General features: G+C 35.9%; 1 protein-coding gene and 1 long non-coding RNA gene across 3 annotated transcripts; both read left to right on the top strand.

Annotated features, from left to right (window-relative positions):
* The first annotated feature begins 5,903 nt into the window (after positions 1-5,903).
* LOC113303851 (protein Mpv17-like) lies at positions 5,904-8,184 on the top strand. Its single transcript, XM_026552936.1, has 3 exons — positions 5,904-6,355; positions 6,452-6,552; positions 7,589-8,184. The coding sequence occupies exons 1-3, from the start codon at positions 6,191-6,193 to the stop codon at positions 8,010-8,012; spliced, it is 690 nt and encodes a 229-aa protein (XP_026408721.1). The 5' UTR covers positions 5,904-6,190; the 3' UTR covers positions 8,013-8,184.
* Positions 8,185-8,548: 364 nt separating this feature from the next.
* Positions 8,549-11,057, top strand: LOC113301520. 2 transcript variants are annotated; one of them, XR_003336357.1, is made up of 4 exons: positions 8,549-8,887; positions 9,080-9,233; positions 9,515-10,551; positions 10,763-11,057. It is a non-coding gene; the product is annotated as an uncharacterized LOC113301520 (long non-coding RNA). The 2 variants fall into 2 exon arrangements; XR_003336356.1 differs by having other exon boundaries at positions 8,549-9,233.
* Positions 11,058-17,851: the final 6,794 nt, after the last annotated feature.

Here is a 17,851-nt window from a genome sequence, read left to right as displayed (position 1 = left end):
GCACTGCTAAAGGAATTTATCAGGATCTCTCAGATCGGACGAAGATTGGGATTGTTGCAAGGTTACATCAAGTAAGCTAACTCCTCCTAAAGTTCTTTTCCTAATATGGGCAGCATTGCATGACTCGCTTCCAACTAGACATATGCTGCAGAGAAGAAAGGTTCAAATCAACTCGAATCTTTGCTTGTATTGCAATACCTGTATAGAAACACAAGATCATCTCTTTATTTTTTGTGAGCGAGTTGTGCATATGTGGAACTATTTTTTATCCTCCCTTCGGTTGAGGTGGGTTTGTGATACGAAATCGATCAAGGGTACCTAGAGTCAGTGCTGCTTAATAGGAAGTTAAGAAGAAACACAAAGTAAAATAACAGAATACAGAGAAAAGAACACGATTGATTCTTATAACTTCTTTTTCTTCTATTGCTTTAAAAGAAAAACTCTATTACAAACCAAAAACTATGGATGCACTCTTCTCTTGTTTTTCTCTACCTCTTCTAGTCTAAATATCTCCTCCTTTTATAGGAGTGTAAACTTCTTGAAAAAAAAATAAAGCTATGAGTTTAAAACTCATCTAAACTAGGAATCCTATCTAAAATAGGAAACCTCAAGACTTGTTGATCAAACAAACTTGTCGACCAACTTCTAGTATCTTCTAGATACTCTCTAGCCAAAACATGGCTTAACTATTTTGTGCATGTAATCTTCACACCTATATAGCCTTAACATGGCTCAACTATTCTGTGCATATAACCTGCACACCACTTACGATACTCCTGTATCATGGCTCCCCCATTTTAGGAAGATGGAACTCCTGTGTAAGCTATGAATTGAAGATGGGGAAACTCAGTCTCCCCCTGCTCTTTATTGAACCACCTTGCTTTACTTGGCACTTGACCTAGACGTCCCACGCGAAACATTACACGATCTCCTCTTCTGGTAGGTGTCACTTTCGTCTCAACAATGCAATCTTCTTTGAGAACTTCTTATCGTTATACCCACAAATCTTCTATAGGTGGTAACTTCAGTTCTTGATCTTCTTCTTCATTAAGTAATGGAGGTTCAAATAACTTTAGATATTCTGTGTTAATGACATAATACATATGCATATAAGGTGGTAGATCCAACTGAAAAGCATTATCTCCAAACTGCTTCAATATTCTGAATGGTCCATAACCTATAGGCTTAAGCTTCTTCCCTTCACCCTTGAGTCGCTCTTTCCCTATACATAACCATACAAAATCTCCTTTAGAAAATTACAAGGAATACGGTGCTTGTCATGTTTAGCCTTGTATTTAGCTTGTGACTTTTGTAACTGAGCTTCTACTATAGTATGTATCTTGTTTATTTTCTCCATAAAATTTTGATCTCTATTATCTTCTTCTTCTGTGGATATAACACTTTGCGTTGTAGTAAACCCCATATCAAATGGACTCTGAGGTAAATAACCTAGAAAAACTTCAAATGGGGATTTCAGAGTACTTCCATGAAATGCTCTATTAAAAAAAATTGTATGAAAGGTAAACTGTCATCCCAAGTCTTAGGGTGTTTAGAATGATACCCTCTTAAAAGATGAACCAAAGTTCTATTCATTATTTCTGTTTGTCCGTCTGTTTGAGGATAAAATGCAGTGCTATGCTTGATCCTTGTATCCATTAGACTCCATAACTTGGTCCAAAACTGACCTAGGAAGCGACTATCTCTATCAGAGATAATGGATGTGGGTAGCCCAAAATGTTTCCAAACATGATGGAAGAATAGCTGGGTTGCACCTTCTCCTGTCACTGTCTTCTTACAAGGTATCAGATTGATCATCTTGCTGAATCTATCAACAAAAAGAAAAATGTAATCATTTCCTGTTTTAGTCATTGGTAAACCTCCCAGAAAATCCATTGAAATGCTTTCCCATGGCCTGGTAGGAACTGGTAATGGCATATACAATCCTCTCTTCCTATTAGATGGTTTCAAAGTATTGCAAAGAACACACCCACCGAATATACTTGGAGACATCGAGATGCATCTTTGGACAATACGTATATTGCTTCAAATTAAGCAACGTCTTCTCCATACCAAAATGACCAGCCACGTGAGAAGCATGTGCTTCTCTAATCCAGTGCATTCTATCTTCACAGCGTGGTATGCACAGAGCAGTTCCTTTGTACATTAACCCATCCACCAGGCGACACTCACTTGTATGTCATTGGTTTAACTTCTTGTATTCTTCGCCAAAATCTTCATCTCCCTCATACCTATGAGCATAATCACTTGGAAATAATGGCTGAGTCAGCATTGCTACAACCGAAGCCTTATTAGAAGGTGGTCTGGATAGCATGTCATCTATCTTATTTGTTTCTCCTTGTTTGTATTTGATGTGAATACCAAACTTCTCCAGATAAGATGCCCATTTCATATGTCTAACCTGTAGTAACTTCGATTGAGTTTGAAGGTACTGTAAAGGTTTATGGTTAGTGTGAACCACAACTTGCTTTCCCAACAGATATGGTCTCCAATGCTTCATAGCTTGATGCATAGCATGCAACTCTTTGTCATATGTAGGATAATTCTGAACTGGTCATGTGAACATTTCTGAATGATATGCCACTGGTTTTCCATCTTGTAATAACACTGCCCCAAAGCATAATTAGATGCATCTGTCTCCACTTCGAAAGGTCTCTGTAAATTAGGCAATGTCAGAACTGGTGCCTCTGAAATCTTCTTCTTCAATAATTGAAAAGTAGCTTCATGTTTAGGCTCCCATTTAAACACGGTATTAACCTTAGTTAAACCATGTAAAGGAGCGGCAATTTGAGAGAAATGTCTTATAAATTTACGTAGGTATTGACAAGCTCCTAAAAAACTCCGAACTTCAGTAATATTTGTAGGTGCTGGCCATGCAGAAATAACAACAACCTTCCCTGGGTCGACCTTAATCTTTCCTCTCCCAATCACAAATCCAAGAAAAATCAATTCTTGTCTTTGGTACCAACCTTTGGTTGTTGATTATCATTGATTGATCCTTGGATATTGGTCTTTGGTACCATCCAAGTTATTCCTTGTGTTTGATTAAAGACTCGCTGATTTATACTAGCTTGAGTAAATCAAAACAAGAGAGAGATATTAACTCCTTGAGATACTTTTACCTAGATTGAGTCTGACTGTCTAATTGATTCTCTAGAAAGTATTTTGGAGTTAGTCCATACATATTACTAAGTGAAATATTGGGTAGTGTTGTTAGACCCCCGCTTTTTCACATGTAGCTTGCGGGGTGGAGTAAGGAGTGAAAGAAAGAAAAAGAAAACAAATAGAAGAAAATAATTTTATTTTGTTTTTCTTTTCTTAGTGTAAATTTGTGTTTGTTTTAGAAAACTGTTTTGAAAAACAGTTCCATACCTAACTCTACCAAATGTGTTTTCAACCATTTTATATTTTCAGTGTTTTCAAAAACAACAAACTGTTTTCAGAAACACTACCAAACAAGCTCTTAAGTTTTGTCAAACAGAGTTTTATTCTACTGCCGATATCAGAATAACTTTTTCTAACGGTGATCATGGTGATGGAGAACCGTTTGACTGAACTTTAGACACTTTTAGCTCATGCGTTTTCAATTGTTAAAATTTAAGATCATGTTTTCTTTTAGGTCCGTCACTTCCATGTTTATCAACGCTAATTTAGGATGGTTATGATAACTAACGAGATTTCGTTTGATCAGGAAAGGTTAAATTTGGAGATATAAAAACATAATATTAGTTTGGATAAAACGGTTTTTAAGGAGTTACAAATGGCATTTTTTCATTTGTCCCTCATCGCCCCATCCAAATTTGTCGTCCATCAAAAAATTTCACCCTGATTGGATCCAATTCCTCTTGTCTTGCACTAAGAGTTTGTTCGTCATTCGTAACCGTGTTCTACGTCGATTGTTTATGTCGAGTGATGTGTTATAAAAGTGGTAATAAGGAGGATTGTTATGTTGGGGTATGCTAGGAAGCAGACCCTAAAATATATTTATGATATTTCCATGGATTCTCCCTATCCTGATGAAGGGCCGTTGCTGAGTATGGGAGAGTTAGGCAACGGCTTAGGACTCCCAAATTTGTGGCTTTTGCGTATTTATATGCAAGTTTTGGTATAAAAAAAGAATATGAAACATCTATTTTAAACAGAAATCGCTCGACGGAGAAACTCTTTCTTACAAACGTAGTATTGGGGCTCAATACTTGTAAGAGTTTTTTTGTATTCGGTATGTATATAAACATATTTTATACTTATGTAAATTCGACTATGCCCCAAAATTGTTTGCTAGGACCCTGTCCTGGTGATGGTTTTTTCTTTGTGAATGATTCTCAAGTGCAAAGATTATTATCATAAATATCTTGAAATTGATAATCACTTTTACTGAAACAAAAGTAGTACTACAGTATTATCTTTCGATTATAACAAAAATTGACTTAAACCCCTTCCATGAAAGAGGTGAAACCCGATTTTTTCCAAAAGGGAAAGCCATGGAAATCTACTATACTCATACCACTACCTGGTTCTAGCACAAGTTTTTTCACTGAGGCAAAACTAGAAACTATTCAAATCATTTTCCTCACAAACTAAAATTAAGACCTAACTTCATCAAACTATTTTAATTATATAATCGTTTTAAAGGAAATTTCTTCATCTACTTTCATTTTAAAAAAATTCAAACTACACATCGTCGATTGCAACCCATTACTCTTAATTATACTTGTGGTTGATTTATCCATTCAAAATTGAAAATTACGAACAATCTTGGGTTTATGTGTTTGACCATAATTGGTCGATGTCCATGTCCATATTGACCGATTCCTATGATAATTGGTCTATGTATATGACCACGTCAACCGATTATTCTGTATGTGTTTTCTGGTTGAAGAACATTTAAACAAAATTAGTTGATGTTCATGCCCGATTTTGGTAAGAGTATCGTTGTATGTTTTTTTGTTGTTTCTAGGATTGGATTATTTGAATGTTCACATAAACCGATTGTATAGCCTTTGATTTTTTATAAAGACCGATTTTGGTTAAACCCATTTTTTTAGTTAATACTCTATCATAGAATGAGTATGAAATCATATTCATTCTAAAGCATAATGATGTGCACTCGATTTCAATTCGAGTATGAGTATAAATTTTGCAACTCTAAATGAATTTTTTTTTGAGGAGTATGATGTTATACCCAATTTGAAAAAATAGTGAATTTATCCTCGAACTGAAAATGAGTATGAGTATGCATACAGAATGTGAATCATACTCGATTTGATAAAATGAATATGAAATAATATTCGATTTGGAAGTAAGCATGCTTAATTATGTTTGATCACCGTCAAATAATCGGTCAATGTGAAGATTTATATCGACCGATTCTGGTTAAATTTTTTTTTTCTTTTACTGTTTTTTTTTTTTGAAGCTACAATCGATTTATGTAGTAATTAATATCAACCGATTCTGAGTTTTCAACTAGAATCAGCATACGAGGGCATGGACATCGATCGATTCTTAGTCGACGATTTTACAAGAAAAATTTCATGTTTGGTGATCATTAACATTAACTTGATTTCTGTAATAACAAGAGCATACACTTATTAATCAATCAAACTAACACTAATTAATCAAAAACAAATTAACCGTCAACAAAAAAAGTTGGATAAAGCGTTTTTGATTTACTCCAAAATTTTCATTTTATCTTTTATTATTGATAGGCCTCAAATAATAATTGCTATGGGCACTCGGAAGATTTGTTTTGTTTTGTTTCAGCTTTTTTGTAGGGTCTGTTTACCGCGAAGGCCGGTGATTTATAGTTGGGTACACGTGTCAAACAATGAATGGGTTAAAACCCCAATAATTCTTAAATTAGCTGTAAGAGCCGCCTTCTAAGTCCAATTAAAATCCACAAAATATCTGTATCCTTTCTCTCTACTGTCCCGTCCATGTTTGCCTTTCCGACGTTTCCGTTTGAAGTTGCTCCCCTGTCAACTATTCTTTCTGCTGAAGCCTCCTCTATCAAGTCCTCTCTCTATCTTCTTATTCTTCAAGAAACCGCCCCCTTCTCTCTCCACTGAAACAGCCTAAAAGCATAAATTACCAAATTCTGGAGCTCTGCAGATTTAATGTCTCTTTAATTAAACCAACTTTTCTGTGAGATTGTACTTACTAATTAGCTGTTGTGATGTTGAAGGCTTGGAAATTGTATCAGAATTGTTTAACTGTTCATCCAGTTAAGACCCAAATTATCAGTTCTGGTATTCTATGGGGAATTGGAGATATTGCTGCTCAGAGAATCACTCATTCTAGAAGGATTAAAGTAGAAGTAGAACCACATCAAAAAACCCATGTGAGTATTTCCACTGATTTTGTTCTTTTGGTCAATTGGGGTTTTTATTTTTATTTCATTGTGTTTGAATTTGATGGTTGATCGATTTTGTGACAGGATGGTGATAATGAGGATGAACAATTCAAGGTCAATTGGAAAAGAGCAGCTATTACCAGTGGGTTTGGTTTTGGATTTGTTGGTCCAATTGGACATTACTGGTATGTACACTGTTCTTCCCCAATTTCATATGCTTAGGTTAACAAGTGTTATTCAGCTTGCTATAATTTGGGGGATGAATTGAGCTCATATCTGCTTTTGAATTGGTCTTAATTGATACCTTATTTTGGAAATATGATAGTGCTTTTGTTTTTCGCAAATTTCGCCTACTTGTTTTTGTCCTAATTGGTCTATTTCATCAAACACATACTAAATGTTAGAGATTCTATGGATATTCTGAACTGGGGTTACATATGGAGATGAAAATAGCTTAGTTAGAGCTATTTATGAATTGCTCTTCATTGTTACTCATCGTGGAAAGAATTAAGAATGATAAGGATGTTGTTTTTCCTTGGGGCAAGTTGTACAAGGAGTCCCTAAATGGTAAATCCGTAGAGATAGAGTTTCTCTGGTTTCACAACCTTATCCTTGATGTTCGCGTCCTATAAGTATTGCCATAGAAGAACAAACACTTGGCTGTCGACTTGTCGTAGTAACTGAATTTGGATCATATATATTAAAGGTGAACATATATCTTACTGCTAGTTATGAATTCTTCTTAATTGATGCTTATTATGAAAAACATGATAATGTGTTTGTTTTATCTCGGGGAAAACCGTACGAGGAGGTCCTAAATCCAAGCAGTTTCTGCGGTTTATCAACCGGTAGAAAACAGTCTTAGTAACTTCAATTTATGAACAAACACTTACTTGTCTTAGTAACTTGAATTTAGGTGAACATATCTTACTGTTATAATTGAATTGTTCTTAATTGATGCTTATTATGAAAACATGATATTGTATTTGTTTTATCTCGGGAAAAGTTGTAAATGAGGAGACCTTAAATCCAAGCAGTTTCTGCGGTTTGTCAACCGGCAAAAAGCAATCTTTGGAAAGACGTTCCTGGATGTTAATGTAGAACTTTCCCTTGAACAACGAACAAACAGTTGTTTCGTTGAATTGTTGCAGAAAAATCAGACTCTTCATAGCCCGTAAATATTGAAATAGAAAATGACTTGTGCTTAATTTTTTCTTGTAGGTATGAAGGTCTAGATCGACTGATAAGATCACGACTTAGATTCCCACCAAATTCATTACGATTTGTTGCCAGTAAAATAGCTCTTGATGGGGGTGTTTTCGGGCCAATATACGGAATCTCATTCTTCAGTTACATTGGGTTTGCTTCTGGCAAGAATTTACCTGAAGTGAAAGAAGGAATTAAGAGGGATTTGATACCGTCAATGGCAGTAGGAGCAGCATTTGGACCAATAATCCAATTCATAAATTTCCGATACGTGCCGCTTATGTATCAACTCCTCTATGTTAACATGTTCTGTTTGTTAGATAGTGCTTTCATGTCTTGGCTTGAACAACAAGAAGATGCTCCTTGGAAAAAACGGTTCACATCTTTTCTTACTTTTGAAGACCAACAACTAGAGAAGAAGCCAATCAAGGAATGCTGATGTGTGATGTTCGGCACGGTCAAAACTTGGAAAGAAACTTGATAATAGGTTCTTGACTTTTGGTTCATAAATTTTGATTGTTATCGACTGAAACTTCATTTGGGTACTATTGCAACTGAATCAAAATTCAATAGCAGTTGAATGAAATTTGATTTGTGTATTTGTTTTTGAATTTAGCGAGGAAAATTGAATTTGAACAAAATGAGAACAGGATTCATTCTAGATCCTGCCCAATTTTGCAGAAAGCTTGTAATGCACTATCTTTTACACTTGACCTGGTGGTCTGATTGAGCTAAGTAGAATTTCCTCTTGTTAATAGCTCATATAGTGCTAACTGCTAACTTGAACTCAAAGGTGCTAATGGAGATTTTAATGGAGGTAAATGCAACATTTCCATCAATGTAAGCCCATCCTTTGCCTGGCTCTCACTTGTTGGTGCTGCATCCAAACTCGGAGCTTAAAAATCGCTCTGAATATGTGTGACTAACCAAATGCGCTATGTTTGGGTAGCTACTCACTAGGTCGATTCTCGGGGTTAACCTTGAAAAATACAAAGAAGCAAATGTATATACTACTACTATATTTCATTTCTTCTTTGGTTCGATTAAAATTCCTTACCAAACAACACTCTCATCTCATCTAATCTTCCTCAGGGAATCCAAATTAGAGATGGAGGAATTCAACGAGTTTGATTATTCACTTATCATAAAAATGTTTCTGTATTCTCATCTTGTGTGAAGCATTTGTTTGTTGTGGTTGCTAATATTGTATACTCTTTGAAGTCTGCAACCCAATTATCCATTACTGACTGGGTTATGAAGGGGTTTTATATACAGAAGATTGTGGTAAGAAGACTGTGTGATAGATTATTTGAGGTGATTTCTATTCTTTAATTTTCATTTTAATCAAGTTTGGAACAGATTCAGTTAGTATCCTAAATGTTTGATAAAATGCAATTCCATCTGTACAGGTTATTTTGTTGTGTTGGGTTGATATAAAAATTGAATTTCTATAAAAGATAGATAATGAACTTGAATTTATGATATTTTATAATGAGGTGTATGTAGTGCTGTCTCAATGGCTATTTGGGTATCAATTTTGTTCCTAATTGAAGCTGAATGACTCTAATGATGAGGATGAGCAAATGGAGATAACCTGGAAATGAGCAGCTATCACTAACGAGTTCGATTTCGGATTCGTTGGTCCAAATGGCCTTAACTGGTACGTTGTTCTTGCACAACTTCACATATTTGCTCAAAGTTTAATACATCAAGTACACACTGAATCCTACAATTTCTATACGCATTCTAAGTATATACAATTTTGGGTCATTGGTGGGAGACATGACTCGCACCAGTAGAACCCATATTCCACGGGGAATTGGAGATATTACCTTCGATTGAATTTATCTTTGATTGAGAATTGAGAATAGAAGATCCTGGATCATGCTACTTCTGGTGTGAGTAATTGCTTCAATACTGTGTGTATTTTCCCTTCTGTAGGTTTTGTGGCTGTGGGAGCAGTAAAGAGTATCTGCACATGTGGTATGAATTTTAGATTCACCCCAGGTGGATGTTGGGTCGTTTCCAGTGAAGGCACAACACTGTCAAGGTTGGTTAAATATTCCTCAATTATTGCACTCTGAAGTTTAATTCTTTTGCTTCTCTAAGTGGATAATATGTTGGTTAAATTTCTGAATTTTCAGTCCTATGAGGTGAACTTGTTCCCTCAAGAGAAATATGCTAGTAGAACTGTAAATAATTTGTTCTTCTGGATCTAGTTATTTGTCTATTCGGTCTTCGATATGAATCTTCTTCTGAAAATGTGCTGTCAATATTTCTTGCAATCACTGTTTCATTAGTTTTCAATTGCGTCTTATTGTGTTTCCTTTCTATGGATATACCATCTTATTCTAAGCCATCACTCGCACACATGTTCTAGGGGATAAATGTTAATGTCAAGAGTAATATCTCTCTGTTCTTTTTTGTTGGAAACAAAGACTTGTATATGTAGCGTGTACGTGGATCGTCCAATTTCTCTTGATTGTTTAGCAAAGGGAATTCAGGGGTTCCCAATAAAGAGATGACTACTTAGAGATAACTATTTCATGGTATTAGATCTCAATCAAGCTCTACAGTGTTTCATATTTAAGGGTAGCAAAATGTATGAACACCTTAGAGTAAGATGTCTAAATTATCATGGCATGAACTATCTGACGAAAATGCTCAAATTAAAATGGTACCGACATTGCCTCCTTAAATGGCGAGCTGTTTTTAGCGTCAAGGAGTTCAACATGGAACAAACTTGTCTAGCAGTTTCTTAAATGAAATTCATAATCCAACAAAAGACAACCCACTAATAAAAGAAACACAAAATACTGAAAGAAGCTGTAACACAGCAGTATGGACCAGTAGAGAATGAGGTCACTAACACTGCAGCAATGATCCAACCGAAGTAAACAATTCTGCTTCCCATCTTGAAGAGACCTGGTGGATATGTTGTTGCTCCTTCATGAACACTCAAAGCTTCAGCAAACCAGGTATGTAATTCTTTAAATGTTTCAAGAGACATGAACTACACAGTCAACTGAGCCTCTTGGAAACAATGCTACCTCATTCAAAACTTTCTTTTTGTAGTTTGACTTCTTTGAGAAATAGGATGACTGAGCGGAAATTGTAATTCTTACCGTCTGTAAAGCTTTTGCATTTTTCAGAAACAATCTTACCAAATCCTTCTCGGCTTGGTTCCAGAAACACCCGCGAAACTCAACGGATTTGAGATGCAGCAACAAACAGTCAGGAATCGAATCTAGCCACCGACCGTAAGATGGGTATGCTTCATAGTCGCAAAATCCATCAACAAAGATAAGTGACTCCAGATTTGGTGAGACATGGAGAAACTTGAGTAGTGTTTCAACTTTCAACAGTCCGACACGGTAGAATAACCTCATCATGAAATCCATATCCAATATGTGAAGCTGCAGTCATTACTTCCAAATGAATCAAGTTATAAAATTGAGACAAACTCTTCAGGAAGTGATCTTGGTAGGTAAGAAACTTTAGAACATACTCGGATATTGTTAGATATTTCACATGAGAAACACAATTGAACAGTTTGGTTACGAGATAACGAAGTTGATCACCTAATTCCCCATAACCCGCGGAGCGTTTAAGGATAATTTGTGCATCAAGCAATGTTGAGAAATTTTGCGAAACAAAATCCCTTGCAAGCATTGAAGAGTATTTGAATGACTGTAAATTTGGTGCATTGATCTGGATATCGAAATACTTACGCGTTGCACTTTTAATGAACAACCGCTTCATATTAGAACCAAAAATACTTAGATGCTGTATTCTCCAACGACACACTCCCAAACTCAACTCTTCAAGAATGGGGGAGCTAGAAAGCAACATATGAATGAAGTGCTCATTCTCCAACAAGACATCGAGTCGAAGGATCTTATGTTTTGGAAAACTTACTGATTCCGGAAGGCTGAGATCGCTGTCCATACCTAACTCCAACAATGTGAGTGACTGGCATGTGAATATATGAATGGATGAAACCTGATAGGAATCGGAGCTGCAAGAACAAGCTCTTCGACCTTATGTCTCAACGCAGTGGAAATCCATTCTTGAACCGGAGATGTATCAAAACGACCATTGTAATCAAGAGAGAATTTCTTTATACTGTTGTCCCGATGGAAAGACAGCCCTCGATCCACAAAATCCATGTATCTGATGATCCTTTTGGGACGACGAGCTTCAGAAACATAACAAGACCCCAAACTGTGGAAATCAATAACAGGAACGGATGTCCATCGGTACCTCCACTTTTTAGCCAGAACACTTGTAGAAACCATAAGTTCATCAGGCAAATCACTGATCCTATCCGGATTATCATTTTCCCATTCTATTTGCCTTTCTCTTTTAGTTTGGCTTCTCAACCTCACCATCTTGACGTTTGTTTTTGTTACAACTTACGATCACAACAACCTCCTAAAATAAACATAAAAACATGAACATAAGATATATGCTTGTGACTGCAAAAGATAAATCATGGAATTTCTAGAGTTTGATTTGAACTAATAAAACAAGACAAAGTTGAGATTTGAGAACCCTAAAACACATTCGTACCGTACTGGAAACTTTTAACTGTCATTTCCTAGGTGTGCACATATCCTACCCATACCCGCCAACCCTACCCTACCCGTCAGTTTTTTAACCGTATCTTACCCTATCTACTATTTGGCGGGTAAGGTGGCGGGTGAAGATTTTCTTAACCGCCAATAAACGGGTAGGGTGGCGGATAAAGCTCGAAATTATCCTACCCTACTGGTCTTCGAGCAATTCCTATTAGGGGTGCACATACCCTACCCATACCCGCCAACCCTACCCTACCCGCCAGTTTTTTAACCGTATCCTACCTTATCCACTATTTGACGGGCAGGGTGACGGGTAAAAATTTTCTTAACCGCCAATAAACGGGTAGGGTGGCGGGTATAGGCCATATCCTACCCACCCTACCCGTTGTGCAGCCCTATCATTTCCTCCCTGCGCTGCTTAGGTTAAAATACTAATCTGTGTTATCACCATTTCTTCCCGCTACTTGCCGTTAGAAAAATTGCCGTAATTTTCTCTCCATGACGTTAAAATATTTTTGACTCACAAGAGGATTTGAATTCATCCTCCTAATTCAAGCCGCAATAATAATGTGCATGTATTCCATATCGCGTATAATATCTTAGCAAAAAAGAAAAGAAAGTATAATATCTTCCACAAACTTATTTTTGAACGTTATTCTTTTAATCTATAAAAATAAAAGAAATCCAAAAAATTACCATCTTGTTACAGGGCCTATGGTCCATGGATGTGCGGTCCAACTGATTCTTAGGGTTGTATATAAGGGAAATTATGTGATGATTCTATATGATTCTCCTAATAATATTGTTCTTCTCCTTCCTCTTATCTTTCCCTGTTTCATCCATAATTCTCCTAAAACACGTTATCATGCAATATGCTATATCGTGGAGCTAAATTGGATTGGCAGTTTTTTCTTCATGGACGATTTACATCAACGCAGCTATGTAATTAACGTCAAGCTAATATTGAATTCACTGAAGTCAAATCAGATAAGTGGATCTATTTTGTCCCATATAATTTTTTTTTTTAATCTTTCCCTGGGATTTGATTTTGCAATATTCATTGATCTATGTGTGAATCTGAATTGATCTATATGTAATTAGATTTTATTATAATATTATATATTAATTAATTGATATTAGATTTTGTAATATATAATATTTGTCCGCATGTTGCTTATGTTCAATAGATGAACCAAAACTCTATGTGAACGAAAACTGTATGGGAAGACGAACAGAAAGTAAATGTTGGAAAATCCTCCTGCAACCCGGTTTGGCCCACCCAGACCAAACCGGTTCGGCCAACCCATACCAACCCCGTTTGGTCCACCCAAACCAACCTGGTTCAGCCCACCTGACCAACCCGGTTCGGCTGGTCTGTCCCTTTGTTCCTCCAGCAGTTCTGGGCGGTGCGTGATCAAGGCGGTCCTGGTTCTGTCTCTGTGCAGCGGGAACCAAAGTATGAGGTATGTAACTAATGTTAATGTTGGCTTTAACATTGAATATTTGTTGAGCTTATTTGCCTGTTTATAGAACATGCTTAGTTATGGTTTTTTTATTTCATTAAGATAAGTCCATAAACGGTCAACTTAAATTATGAGTGCTGATCTCGATCATTAAGAATGATTGATCTTAATGTTATTTTGTTTTTTTGAATATGATATCGGCTATAGTTGAATGATTTTTTTTGTACAATTGGTTGTACCAACTTGATTCAAATGTATGTATTTGGGGTTTAGAAGTACTTGAACACCATTATTGCATATTTGATATTTTCTCCCCAAATTTGAAATGTTCTGTGGGATGCAATCCACTGGCTCGACTACTAAGAGTCGGTGTTTTTTAAAAGATACATTGCAAATAAAATCACATGTATTCCAATTTGTAGAAGAACTCACACAAGGTGATACGAGTCAGAAAATTTCCATTTTTCTACTTCATCAATGATATTAACGAAACTGTATATGTTGAAGTATGACAACAAGAGAAGTACCTTTTCTACTCGACCTAAAGTAAGTGGTTGACATGTGTAGTGAGATTCTCTTGGCCTATTGAGACAAAGAAATTTCTCAAATTAAGCTAAATGTAGCAAAATTGAAAATGGAAAGTACCCCAAAGTAATGAGAATTAGACGTACCGACTCATATAAAGCATGTGAAAAGGGACATATATATCATGAGACAAAAATATTTTTATTTTTTTCCCCAGCATTAATGACACCAAAGTATAGGTATCAATCGAACATGGGATCAGCTAAAATGTAATTCTAGCTCCCATCATAAATAAAAGAGTTGGAAATGCACATTGTCATAGGTGTTGGTATATACAATGTAATGTGTACGTGTATCATAGTAACAACCAATTTTCACATCAACTTGAATGGCAACAAGAACTTGCCTGGCCAATTGACTATCTTATCTAGCGCACCACTGCTCAATTTTTTTTCTTCAAGATAGAACAAATATGTCGCGAAATCTCTAGATGTACTAGGAGATAATTAAACCTTGTTAAATTCCCAAGTAACCCGTCCAAATGGATATCATGTGGAACATCAAAATTATGAGAATGTAATTGATTGCATCTTTTATAGTCTCTAATATATTTGGAAGGAAATATATTTTAGAGAAATTAATGGGCCAATCTAGTGCAACGTAATTCACTATAATATTTGGATTATTGAATCCATATTGACTCCGACGATGAAATTGTTGGAAACTGACTCATACAGGCTTTGGGCATAACCATAAAGAAGCTTTGGTTGTGACATGATGATTGTTTTGAAAGAACTCATACAAATATCACTTTATTTGAGTGAACGAAAATGGGAAAAAGATTGACAGAATGCGAAGTAACGGTATATCTCTCAATAAGTGTTCTTTAAAGTACTAGATGCACAACCCCCCTTCTCATGATGCTTTTAGGTAAGAAAGCATATCACTCATTTTTACAAAGTCTTCAGTAAAACAAGATTGAGACCATCCTAAGATGCAAATGGTAAAAATTCCATATTACAAAGAAAACAAGGTGAAATTTAGAAAAATATTCATGCAGAATGCGGACCATTAAAGTGACTGATGGATCTGGTGAATGTTTTGACATTTTGGACTAGTTATAGTTCCCAAGAAATTTGCGTTTGAAAATTTCTAGCACATATTACATAATGCAAAGTGCAAAGGCTAACCACCTTGTTAATGCTAGAGAATTTACATTAAAAGGACTTGATGAATATTGCATGTTTAATAGGATCAATATAGAACATCTTACACCCAATGGTCTCCCAGAGGCTACCATCAAAGGTTACAGATGGTGTCTAAGGAATAGGTTATGCGTATAACCTATCTTTTATTGCTTTGGGGATATGCAATAATACACGCATCTTACTTAATTTGTTTTTAGAACCCAATATTAGTCAACCTTTTCTGTGTACCAGTTGGTAATTGGATTTAAGCCTGACATTCGTGTTTTTACGCATTTTTGGTTGCACTATCTATGTGCCATTACGACTCCACATCGTACTATGATGGGTCTTCAAAACTGTTAAGTAGTTATGTTGGAAATGAGTTCCCAACAATTATCCGCATTTTAAAACTTTTAGCAGGACATCTCTTTCCTCTATATTTGCGGGTTCACTTTAATGAGACAGTCTTCCCGTCGCTAGGGGGAGATAAGAAAAAGTATTTTCGAAGAGAACGACAAGAATTGTCATGGTGTGTTCCCACTGTGTCTCATATTGATTCTTGTACTCCACAAATGTAAATGTGAAGTGATAAAGAATATTCGATTTTCATAATGTACATTGATATCTCTAAAGTGATGAGATCACACATACCAGCTGCAAACCTACCTGCAAGGTTACAAATCCTCAATAAGGGATATACACCATAGACTAAGGTGTTGCAACTACACTTAGTGGAAGTGTGTTGAGGCTGTGGCTCCATAAAGGAAGTTGGAGAGGCCACTTGGTTCGATCAATCCTCACCTAGAAAGGAAGTAGGTGAGGAAGACACAACTTACTTATATCATTAGAAATCATCTCATAAGATTGTCTCTGAATATGTCCATGAATCAAACTGGAGGACGCTCCAAAGTTTTAAATGATTCTAGAGAACAATGAAATCCTGATGGATTATGAGAATGCACATGAGTCAACGGAAGGATCATGCGTGCACAGTGATGATATAATCCATAAATAGTTGCTCCAGAAGTAGAGCACAATGAGATCGAACCATGCTTTATTTTGATTAATTTCAAATAAATAACATATTTGTCATACACAATCCAGGTAGAACTTAGTTCTTTGGAAAATATACGGGTATTTGGTATGGTAGTGCTAACCAACCAAGTGTAAAGCCTATTGGACATACATAATTAATTTGTCATAAAGCATAATGAGAAGAAAGTAGTCTTAAAGTACAAAGACTCTCCTTGTGGCGCGAGGTTTCTCACAAAGCCCTAGAATTGTTCTCTTGTAATGAACGTTATAGAGTTCCGCTACTTAGTTAGCTTGGTAATTTCAAAAGTACTTGAAATGCAGCATATGTATGTGGTTGTTACGTATCTCTTAAAGAATGAAGAGATAGAAGATATTTACAAAAGTACTTGATAGACTTTTGTTTCCCAAATCAAATGACTCTAAACCACAGAGTGCGTTTACAGTTAGATAGAACGCTTACTTATAGATTCAAGCAATCAGGAGGATGTGGTATACCCGTATAAGTGGCTATTTGATTTGGAGGGGATAGACAAGTAAGTTATTTTTCCTTGCGTGTTCATAAGAAAGTTCCTGATTTGGAATTGTAGATATTTATGTTGATGTTACAGACATGATGTGTACTCTTGATGTAATAAGGGACCTTAAAAGCTATTTAAAATCCGAATTTGAGATGAAAATCTAGGGAAAGATCGATCGAATACTGAGCTTGTGGTATATTATTCCATCAGTTTGCATATGTCTAAAGTTGTCATGCAATTTAATAAAAACATGCATCCTGATAGCACTCCCATGATTGGTCGAGGTTCAAATGTAAGTAAGTGACCATTTCGTATAAAAGAAGATGACGAAGATGCGTTGGGGATGAAATTCCCATATCTAAGTACAATATACGCATTGTCTTACTTAGTATAGTACTATACTCGATTAAATTTTACATCCTCATGGAACTTGTTAGCTAGATATAGCTCAGCGCCAACGCAACGTCATTGTAATGGTACAATGAATGTAATCATATACTTAAAATTAACCGTTGACATGAATTTGTTTTATCCCAGCAAAGACATAAAAATGAATGCTAAAGGAACTGCAATCCAAAGGTTGTTGATTATGAAGGAACAATAATCTCTTCTCCAATGAAAGTAATCAGGGGGAGATATGGTAGACTATTTTCTAAGTCATTATCGATATTCAGTTTCGAAAAGTACATGACTAAAGAAACTGTATGGAACAACTCTGAAAGTAATCAGGGGGAGATGCCGACATCATAGGGAGGATCCAAGGATATGATGTCGACATATTTTACTTCGAAATTGAAGCTGTGTTGTACTCTTTTTATCTTCGATCGGGAATTATTTTCCCTTAAGGGATTTGTTACTCGACAAGGTTTTTAGCGAGACAACACTAAAAACATCAAGTTATGTTGAACGTTGAAGACATAGAGATGGCGTTGATATTACTGAACGTATCTGAATCAAAGAAATGAAACAC

The sequence above is a fragment of the Papaver somniferum genome, chromosome 8 (assembly GCF_003573695.1).
Source record: "Papaver somniferum cultivar HN1 chromosome 8, ASM357369v1, whole genome shotgun sequence".
NCBI classification, from domain to species: Eukaryota; Viridiplantae; Streptophyta; class Magnoliopsida; order Ranunculales; family Papaveraceae; genus Papaver; species Papaver somniferum.
Note: the sequence above shows the minus strand (reverse complement) of the source record. Positions and strands in the feature narration are given on the sequence as shown.

Bases quoted from the DNA above. Each gene is read 5' to 3' on its own strand.
- LOC113303851 (XM_026552936.1), top strand. From the start codon at position 6,191: ATGTTGAAGGCTTGGAAATTGTATCAGAATTGTTTAACTGTTCATCCA. The intron at 6,356-6,451 runs GTGAGTATTTCC...ATTTTGTGACAG, and splicing joins AACCACATCAAAAAACCCAT to GATGGTGATAATGAGGATGA. The intron at 6,553-7,588 runs GTATGTACACTG...TTTTTCTTGTAG, and splicing joins GGTCCAATTGGACATTACTG to GTATGAAGGTCTAGATCGAC.